Source organism: Tupaia chinensis, unplaced genomic scaffold (genome assembly GCF_000334495.1).
Source record: "Tupaia chinensis unplaced genomic scaffold, TupChi_1.0 Scaffold140095_1, whole genome shotgun sequence".
NCBI classification, from domain to species: domain Eukaryota; kingdom Metazoa; phylum Chordata; class Mammalia; order Scandentia; family Tupaiidae; genus Tupaia; species Tupaia belangeri.
In genome coordinates this window covers 385,178-395,926 of record NW_006199974.1, presented here as the reverse complement: position 1 = coordinate 395,926, position 10,749 = coordinate 385,178, and the positions used below count along the sequence as shown (strand labels likewise).

At 36.1% G+C, this 10,749-nt stretch overlaps 1 protein-coding gene across 1 annotated transcript in view; it reads left to right on the top strand.

The window, feature by feature from the left end:
- The window catches only part of KIAA0825 (KIAA0825 ortholog), a 494,795-nt gene that overhangs the window by 167,197 nt on the left and 316,849 nt on the right, over positions 1-10,749 (top strand). Inside the window, exons 11-12 of the mRNA XM_014593286.2 lie at positions 2,703-2,893; positions 5,648-5,830. Of these exons, the coding sequence (XP_014448772.1) occupies positions 2,703-2,893; positions 5,648-5,830 (374 nt within the window). The remainder of the gene's footprint in view (positions 1-2,702; positions 2,894-5,647; positions 5,831-10,749) is intronic.

Sequence of the window (10,749 nt, the reverse complement as noted above, 5' to 3'; positions counted from 1 at the left end):
AGTCACTACATCAACTGGGGACCATTTTGCTTTAATTTACACACAATGCTAAAACATGAAAAGATCAAGCTTTAGAACTCCTTTCCTAGCTTAAAAAAGTGTTCTTTATCATAAAACGCACAGCGAAGAAAGCATAAAAGACTAAAATTTTGGCACTTCAGCATTAATTTTATTACTTTTTTTCTTAAAAAAATTAGATGCTTGTCTAGTTAGAAAGTCAGAAGTCAGTGGCCAGGACCAACAGATGGTGAAATGGTTACATCACTGGACTCCCACGTGGCTGATTATGGTCCAAGTACTGGACTCGGTGGCTTAAAACACACATCGGCCACATGTGTCTGCATACCCCAAATCTTGAGAGCAGAATGGAGGAAAGGGGATTGTGGCATGGCCACGCCCCCCGCGAGGGTGATTTCTCACTTTCTGTCTCTCTGTCTCTTTCTATCTCTCTTTCTAGTGCACACACACTACAACAAAAACCTCTTTTTTTTTTTTTTGGAGAGGTTTTCGCTACAGGGAATGTGCGCTCGCCAGACAGACAGAGAGAGACAGAGAGACAGAAAGTGAGAAATCACCACCCAGCGGGGATGGTCACACCGCAATCCCCTTTCTCCTCCATTCTCCTCCTGGGATCTTGGGCACGCACGCACATGCGCCCGGCGTGAGTTTTAAGCCACCAGGGTCTGGGACGCAAACCGTGGTCGACTACGTAGGAGTCCAGCAACATAGCCATTACGCTAACTGCTGGTTCCCAACAAAAGCCTCTTAAAACAAAAACAAAAACAAACTCAGTGGCCAAAGTCTCCCCAGATTGAACTTGATTGAGACATTTTGATGCCTGGGTTTCTTACCCAAGAAGTAAAAATTCTACTCATTTATAAATGTCATTTGAAAGTCAATAAATTAAAGCTATCTTATTATTATAGTGACTACAAGGTATTTTACTAATCAAATAAACTATCAGAAGAATATCATGTAAAGAAAATATTAATAGATCTACCCGCATAAGAATCCCATAATGTTTGGTCTAAGAGAATGGCAGGTATTTATTTCTCTCTCTCTCCCCCCCCCCGTGTTTTTTGTTTGTTTGTTTGTTTGTTTGTTTGCTTTGGGGGGGGTCATATTTGAAAATGTAAAGTAGTGGGTAAAGCAGGAATTTTAAGTCAAAGAGAATTACTTAAAGATAAATTGAGATATTTGGAACCAGCAGATGGCATAAAGGTTATGTCGCTGGACTCCCACATAGTCGACTGCAGTTCGAGCTCCAGACCCAAAGGCTTGAGACTCATGCCAGACCCATGTGCATGCATGCTCAAATTCCTGAAAGGAGAATGGAGGAGAAGGGATTGTGGCATGGCCATCCCCCATGGGGGGTGATTTCTTGCTTTCTGTCTCCCTCTCTCTCTCCAGTGAGAGCAGACGCCCTATCGCAAATAAAAAAAATCTCTTAAAAATTTTTTGAAAAGAAATTTGATTAGTTAACTGTCATTAATATAATCAGAATAATGTTTGAGAAATGGATTCTTCTATTCTTAGTTCAAATAGTCTCTTTGTGTGGTTTGAAGAAAATGAGGTCAAACTACTAGCATTCTTCCCAGAGAACATGTACCTAATTAATGCTTTAAGTCACTTGAGGCTACCTTCTCCTTTCTGTATGTTCTCCTTGGTCTTGGCCACTGTTGGGTCCTACCTGTTTGGTCAGGGAAAATTTGGTACACAGAAGAGATCTGTAGAGGTGTGGAAAAGAATGAGAATCTGGTCCCTGGGAAATATGAAGTGCTATTAAAATACTAAGAAATAATGATTACATATACCTATGTTTTACAAAATCTTATAAAATAAACTATTGCAGTGTCTACTGCTAGTATTGTTATTAAAATGTCATAGGTAAAATGCCCTAATATAATAATTTTTTAAAAAACTTTTTGCTATAGGGTACGTGCACTTGCTAGAGAGAGCGAAAGCGAGAAACCATCCTTCAGGGGGATGGGCAGGCCACAATCCCTTCTCCAGCCTCCTCTTGGGATTTTGGGCATGCACGTATACACATCTGGTGTCATTCTCAAGCCACCAGGTCTGGGACTCAAACCACACAGCCAGCCATGTGGGATCTAGCACCTTAATCTCCACACCACCTGCTGGCCCCTACTGTAATAATCTTTAACAGTTACCCATTGCCCCTTGTTTCATGAATGTTGATAGTCTATAGTATGCACGTTTATTTTATTCCTGTCTCTTGATTCGAATGTGAAGTCTGAAACACTTAATGAAATTCTCGATTGGCACTGATAATCTCAGAAAAATATATCTACTGAAACAATTTAAACAGATTTTAATTTCTGAAGATATCAGTTCACTTCCTTAAACTAGCTAAGCATGACCTGCTTTGCAACTACAAAGCCAATTCTTTAAAAGTAAATTTTAAACCCTAGGCAAGGAGTAGGTAGGTAGATCAAGGATATGCTAAGTTAAATGCTTGTGGTCTGGATCTGCACTAGAATCTCTGGTCTCGTAATTGAAATGAAACATATGTTCCTTTGTCAATAAGGATGTTTTACATCTTGTCAAAAATCTTTCTCGGTCATCTATTTGTCAACCTCTCTAGCTATTTCCTTTCAGCCTGAACTAATTAGGTTCATAGGAAGCAAACTGACATTTTGGAAGATGTGATTCTGTTGCTTAATGTGTGGTGGTTTTGCCAGGGAGAACGATGCTCCTTCTCGCTCCAGATGTGGCATTATTTCTGCTGGGCTCTCCATTATGATCTCTGGACCATTCTGCCCCCAAAGTTAGCCCAAGAAATTCTAGCAGAAGTGCTGGAGAAATCTCTGGGTCTCTTGGCCTCCAGATATGCTCGGGCTCATCCCAGTCATAAGAGAACACCGCAGATAAGGTAACTAAAGTTCTAAAACACTATTGGTTTTCAAGAAGACTTTGTCATCAGTTGGTATAAAGCAGGAAGTAATTCTGAATCTCATGAGCTAGCTCCTTGTGTATGTAACATGTTTCTAACAATGAAAGGAAATTGTATTTCACTCCTCCTGAGGTATTTAAGTGGAAATGTGGAACTTGAATCAAAATAACTTTTCTCTTTTTTCTTCTAAAAATTGTAAATAGAGCCCACTTGTGTCTAAAAAAAATTATTCAAAATGTCTTGTGATCTAGGACACATATGCTCAAAGGTTAATAAGATAAAGAGAGGAAATTAAAGCCCTGAAATTAAGAAAAAAAGCAGCCATGCTGTGATGGAGCAATCAATTTGACTTTGAACTTCTAGGGAACCATGGGATTTTCTTTTTTCTTTTTTTTCCCCCTTTTTTAAAGCCTTTAAATTTAGTAGCATATCTTCATTAAGGAAATTACTTTATCTAATCACTTTTCTCCTTACATATTTTTAGTTTTTTATTCCTTTTTTTCCCTTTTCTTTTTGCTACATATTACTGAAAAACCAGTCCAACAAAATGTCCAACGAAATGTCACAGAAAATGAGGAGAAATGATCACTGGGTATTAAATCAAAGATCTAATTATTGTGCAATTCTGTGGGTTATCTAGGCAAAGAATACCGTGTGAATGAACTTACATGACAATAATGGTCTGCTTGGAGAGAATATTTGTTTTATAAATGTTCTGTCTAATGTGATTAAAGCCAGTCTTTTAAGTGTCTGTATATATATATATATATATGGGGGGTATATTTTAGGAGAAAGCTACATCAGAGGCTTTTTTAGGGGAGGGTGTTGCAGGGGGAATCATTTCCTGATCATGTTCTTGTAAAGCATGCTGCAATTTGAAGGGCGTTTAGGTCCCGCTACAGTGTTTCATAAATATGGTATTTTGCACAGGCTGTTTTGAATTACCGACCAAGCTTTTATAAAAAAAAAAAAAGTGAGCTCTGAAGAATAGATGGAAAATTCCTTTTGCGAGCAAAGAGTGCCTTTCTTCTTCTTCTTATGTAGCATAAATCACTTTTGACTACTAGGTGGCAAGTCATTATGAGATATTTGTGAAATCAGATTTATTGTTAGCTCATGAACTGGGTAGCAGATTTAATTAACTGTACTATAGAGACTTTTGCTTTTATTTTCTGGGTGTTTGCATAAAAACGCCATGCAAAGCTAGAATTATTGCTTCTAGTTTTTATAAGCAAAATATATAAATACTTTATTTGATTGAGTAATCCTAAACCACAATTATTATGAAAATCAGATTTCGTGTCTACATATACCTTGGGTTAGTAATTGTTTTAGCAATTAGAGGAAATGTTTGCAAACCACAGTTTGCAAACCACCTTACTGAAGGTGATTATTGATGCTTTTAGTATTTCAGTAGCGTCCCAAGTATCACATAACCAAAGACATATATATATGATTGATATATAACATGTATATCCTTAATATATATATACATGTATTATATATATATATATGATGCCAATACATCATTTAAAAAGTCCTCCAACTCAATTTTCTCATCACTTCAAATTTTCTAGCTTCCATTTATGCAATTCTAAATTTAAAAGAAAAAAATAGAGAAAAATAATTGAAATCTGTTCAATTTAGTCATATACCAAAATAATCTATACAACTCAAGAAAGATGAAAACAAAAAGTAAGTTTATGAAGAAGGAAGATAATATACCATATTTTCCACAATTTAATTCTGAAGCTGTAGGTTTCTCCATTTGTGCTTCGGTTGTCATTTCTCACTTGCTGGGAGACATGTAGCTCAAACTTTCAACTCCCTTTGGGCAGTTCTATGAGGATGAAGAGAGTTATTCTGCTACCAAACTTTTGCCTACTGTATGCATGTTGGTAATAGCAAATTTTCCTTTTCTTCTAGTTTCTCTTTTCCTCAGTGTTATTTCAAGAACAGTCTCTTGGTATTCCAAAATAGAATCTTCATAATCAAAATATGTATAAATGTATTTATTTTAGAGGCAGATTTTTACTATAGGGCACATGCACTCACTAGAGATACAGAGAGGGACAGAGAGAGGGAGAGAGAAAGTAAGGAATCACGTCCCTCCTCCCCCAGGGGAAATGGTCACTCCACAATCCCTTCTCCTCCATTCTCCTCTCAGGATTTTGGCCATGCACGTACTGGTGCCCAGCATGAGTTTCAAGCTGCTGGGACTCAAAATGCTGTCAGCCATGTGGGAGTCCAGTGCCTTAACCACTAGGCCACCTGCGGGCCCCATATATATGTTTAAAAAGCACGCCTGAAACACTGTAACAGAACTTTTATTTTTTTAAAAAAAGGAATTAATTTTATTTATGCATTTATTTATTTTAATTTGAGCAGAGAGAGAGAGGGGGAGAGGGAAAGTGAGAAAGCAAGTCACCAGGTCTGGTACTCAAATCTTGGTCAGTTAAGTAGGAGTGACCAATGCCTTAACCGCCATGGCACCCGCTGGTCCCCAGACCTTTTCATTTCTAAAGGTAGTGTTATGATGGGTCATCCAACAACTGGAAACTCAAAAGGTATCTGTGTCGCCTGCTATCTGCTTTTGATTTCTGAGGTTCTGATATCTAACCAAATGGTTTTATTTTTACGTGTGCTTAATTCAAGAGATATAGATGAAAGGGTGCATACCAAGCAGAATGATTGTTTCGTGTAACATGATTTTCTTCTTTTTCTTTCCAATAGACTTGATATCACAACAATTTTAATATGCACTGAGAACATGTTATGGTCAGTTTGTACATCTCTACAGAAACTTTTGAATCCTCACGAATATATAGATGATAAAATTTTTAAAATTCATACCCATTGTAATAATCTGTTCACAACATTAGTCATTTTGACTTCACCATTAACAGAATTACATAAGTAAGTATCAAATATGTTTTATTTTGATCTATTATGATATATAAAATAATCAACTGAATAGTTACTTTCATATCGCTTATTGAACTGTGTATAGCAATGAGGAGCAATTTTTTGAGGTGCATTTTGTGTTTACTATAGTGCGAGCCAGAGAGAGAGAAAGTATGCTTGAAGGGTCTCATTATGCCGTGATTTCTTTTCTCCAAGCCTCCAGCTCTGTAAAATCTTGGGCACCCATGCTTGTGCTGAGCGTGTTTTTAGACTAATGTGAAGATCCCAAACTGCAGTCGGTGGTTTGGCTCCCAGCCTGCAGTCCAGTATGCTGTGGACTGAAGTACAGTTTTTCACATTGTGAGTTGGGCCAACTTAGAAAACTAACACCAGCCAAAAAGAGTTTCTTAATTTTCAAAGCACAGTCCTCCAAAATATGTTACATCCCAGTTGGTCAATGCCATTCACTTGATAAGGTTTCAACAAATCTGAAACATTTCGAACTGCATTATCTGAGTTATTTAAATGATGAAATTACAATCATTGCTTGATACTCTGTGGAAAAGAAAATCATATCGAGTTGCCTTTTACTTTTTTAAAAATTTATTTTAATTTTAAAATTCATATGAAGTGATTTGTTCTAATAAAAATAAAAATTTTTAAAATATGCCCAAATCTTGAAGACACTTAATGGCTCTACACTTTCACTTAGCCATAAATTTGCATTTTTTTTATTGCCAGAGAGCATGTGTGTCCACCAGAGAGATGAAGTACCTCCCAATAGAGCATGGCCATGCCATTATCCTTTTCCTCTGTTTCTCCTTAGGGGATTTCTATCACACATACACATGTACCCGGCATGTTTTTCAGGTTGCAGAGGCTTGGATTTGAACCATGATTGGCTATGTGGGGTCTGACTTCTGGTGCATAGGACTTTATTATGGTACCATTGTACCAGCCCAGTATTGCAATTTTAACATTGGACATTATTATTTCAGTTAGTAATAACAAGTAGAAATAGAAATAATTACATTGAAAAAAAATGCTGAAACATTTTACTTAGCTAAACAAATAAGATGTATAGAAATCTAAAATTTTGAACTGCTTCTGATTTCTGGTTAATTTAATTCAAATTTTTAATGTTATAGAAAAAGTTAGACTAGATCTTATAATAAACATTATTATCATTTTGTTTAAATCATCCTTTAAAATCATCGCTCTTATCTAGAAACACTAATTAGTTATATATTTTTAGTTTTTAAGATAGTACAAATTTTATATAATATTTATTTTTTTAAGGCAATTTAGTGAAGTGTTTCATTCTACAATATTCTGGTAAGGTGATATGTAATTCTTGAGTCTCAATTTATATTTAGACTTTTGTGTTAGATATCCTAAGACTATTAACAGCTTTTATTTCAATTTCCTATAATTTTCACCTACTATTTGACTTTCACCAAACCCATTATTTGCAAATTGTTCCTTCTGGTAACCCAAGTTGAGAACTAATTTTAGGAATAGAGAAATTTTTTCAGAAAAGAAAAGAGACAGTGAGATAAATTGCCATAAGGTTGAGATTATGTACATAATGGTTCATAATCATGAAAAGCTCAAGTCTGAAGCCTCTAATAAATCCTAGTAAACTAAACTGATTTACCATAGATGAAAAAAATTACTATGCTCTCAGTTCAATGGGTCATTTCATCTAAGAGTAAGGGCCTGTGAAAATCAGGAACAAAGTTGACAAATTTCATGGATTGGTCATGGTAAGCAATATTGAATTTCACGGTTTGTCACAGATGAATTGAAAAATTTTAACTCCCCATTGCATTTATAAAACAAATAAATTATTATCAAAGATTGTATATTTAAATAATAACAATGTAACATGAATTCATTATTGTTAACCTGTGGCCTTTTGATACATTTTTAAACAACTGTGCAAGTACTCAAATCTCTGTGATTTGTGCATTAGGTACTGCACTGTAACCTCACTCAGCAAATTTAAATTGCTAATTTCAACAAGGATTACAGAACATTTTGCACCAAGTACTGCCTCTGGGTATTCTTAACAGAAAACATAGATAGCTATATTGCTCCGAAGCATGAACAAAAGTCTAGATATATTTCAATTCTTTTTAATATTTCCCAGTTTTAAAAAGTTTCAAAATTTTCTTTTATTCATGTTGATTGAAATTTATGATTGTATTCTAAGAGTATAAATCTAATCATTAAATTGCTTTGTATTGACAAAGGGCAGCATTTTTCCACCAGTAAGGGAGAAATTTAAATGTCGTAAGAACTCTATTGACTTACTGAACTTCTTTTCACATATAGGATATGAAGTTGTAGTATCTTTAACTTTTTTTTAAATGGTGTTTCTATCTCACATAAACAAACAAACAAAAATGTGTAGTGCTAGCTAGTGATATGGTGATTAAAGCAGCTGGATCCCACATGGCCAACTGCATGATTTGAGTCCTGGATCCAACGACTTGAAAAACACACAGAATGCATGCATGTATGCATGTGTGCCCAGAATCCCAAGAGGAGAATGGAGAAGAAGAAATTGTGGCATGGCCATTCCCCAGGGGATCACCTTCTCATTTCCCTTCTGTCTGTCTCTCTCCACCAAAAGTGCATGCCCTATAGCAAATTTAAAAAATTTTTAAAAATGGTCTGATTCACCTACAGAGTCATGAGAAATAACAAATGAAGCTAATAAGAAACATAATCACACCATATACTTTGAGAAATTGGTGAAAGGTTACAATAAGACATGTATAGTATTCATTTTTATAAACTGGGTAAAAAGTAACAATCAGATGTTGATAGTATCGAATTTTCATGAAGTGTACCTGGCCTTTGCCACTCTATGTGATGTGCCTTTGTGGAAGCGACTGCCTTTATTTAGAGCAGTTCTGACAGATGAGCTGCATGTGTTCCTCTCTGAGCTTAGCATAGGACCGCTAAATCCCAGGGCAGGAATACACGGTCTTACAATCTTTTCAGAAGAATAAAAACTGTTTGCAAAATGTGTGTTCTGTTTTAACTCACCTTTGTAGATGTCTTTTAGGATGTTGTAAAAGGAGTACTTTAGATTTGCCCTCCAGGGAAAGAAACCTGCTGAAACATAAAATATTCACCATGTATTTTCTAAAATGCCTATCACTGGTATTTTTTGGGTAAAGGCAATTTAAGAACACATTCGGAAGCATACTCACATGCATGCTTATGCTCACAAAGTGGTTTCATAATGTCATATTTTGCTTTAGACTATTGGTTTTAGTTTGTATATAGCAAATTGAAAATTAATTCCTAAAATTGTAGCTAAATGCATTGTTTTCAATCCCGCAAACGTGGTTATAGCCCCTGTGATTACACTCAAAAGATATGCAAGTGATCATGATGTAATATTCACAAGTAATTTAAGAAAGTCTGAAAAATTCTTATTTTAAAATGAAATAAATAATAGATATTAGCAAATAAATGGAATTCTCTATATATACATTTATGTGTGTATGTATATATATTTGCACATATATACACACATATATAGTGTATGTATATATTTCCACAATGCTTGATGTGTCATATCAAAACTCCTATAAGTTGATTGTTCCTAACATTTAGTAACATGGAAGGCAGGGGGTTCAGTACAAGAGCCAACATACCAGGCCAAGGCTAAAGTAGTCAGAAATAGTCAAGAATGTTGATCAGTACGCCAGAGTATATAAGGCTTACATCATGGGCCACTTGGTGTCACTCATAAAACCTTTGACTTGCCAAATCTGAGGGTATTCCAATGTGGTATCATAGTTCTATTTCAAATTTATATTAGGTCTTTGAGGTTATGGTCTTAGCCAGTTTGTTATTGCAGGTTTTTTGCTTGTTTGCTTATTTGTTTAAACTCTTTCACTGTCTCTTAGACAACAGATTATGTTGAACTAAAAGTTTGATTTTCATGTCTTAAATAATGCTGGTACTTTTGGAAAAGCAGGCATTTCCCTCAAATGTTAAGCATGTAGAATGCTCAAGTAAAACACTGAAGTATGGTCATAGGCCTTGACTGTGAACTGTAGGTCCACAGGAAGACTTGAACAAGAATGTTCACAGGAGCCTTTAAAAAAAAGAATTATTTTTATTTAACTTTATTTATGTATTTTTTAAATTTGACCAGAGAGGGACAGAGAGAGAGAGAGAGAGAAAGAGAGAAAGCGAGCTGCCAGGTTTGGGACTTGAAACACCGTCAACCATGTGGGATTCCAGCACCTTAATCAATATGCTATGCTCCCTGCTGGCCCCCACAGGAACCTTTTTTATAATATAAATTGGAAGCATTCTAAATGCCCATCAATGAGTGACTGGTTAGACAAAACTTGCATATCCATGCAGTGGAATATTCAGCAATAAGAGTGAAGAGCAAGCTCCATGACTAGTGGCAATACACTGTTCAAGAGAAGCTGGATCCCACTTGGTGACCATGATTCAAATCCCTCAGGCCATTAGTCTGAGACCCTCTGGGAATATGTGCAAATACATAAGATCTGATAGGCTGGAGGCCTGGAAGGAGGGGCCGTGGTGTGACCAGACTCTGTAGCAGGTGCACACCTCTCTCCCTGTCACTCTCTAGTGCGTGCACATGCACTCTAGCATGAGCAAAAGGAAAAGAAGAATTAGTGAAGCACTGACACATGTTTTATCAGAGACAAACCTCAAAAATGTTGTGCTAAATGAAAAAGCCAGACACAAGAGACCATCATTTGACTCTAGTTATTCAGAATGTCCAGAATGGAAGATCAGCAGTTGCCAGGTTCTAAAGGGATGGGAGAAAAGGGAGTGACTGTTAATGGGTGTGGAGTTACTTTCCTTCCTTCCTTCCTTCCTTCCTTCCTTCCTTCCTTCCTTCCTTCCTTCCTTCCTTCCTTCTT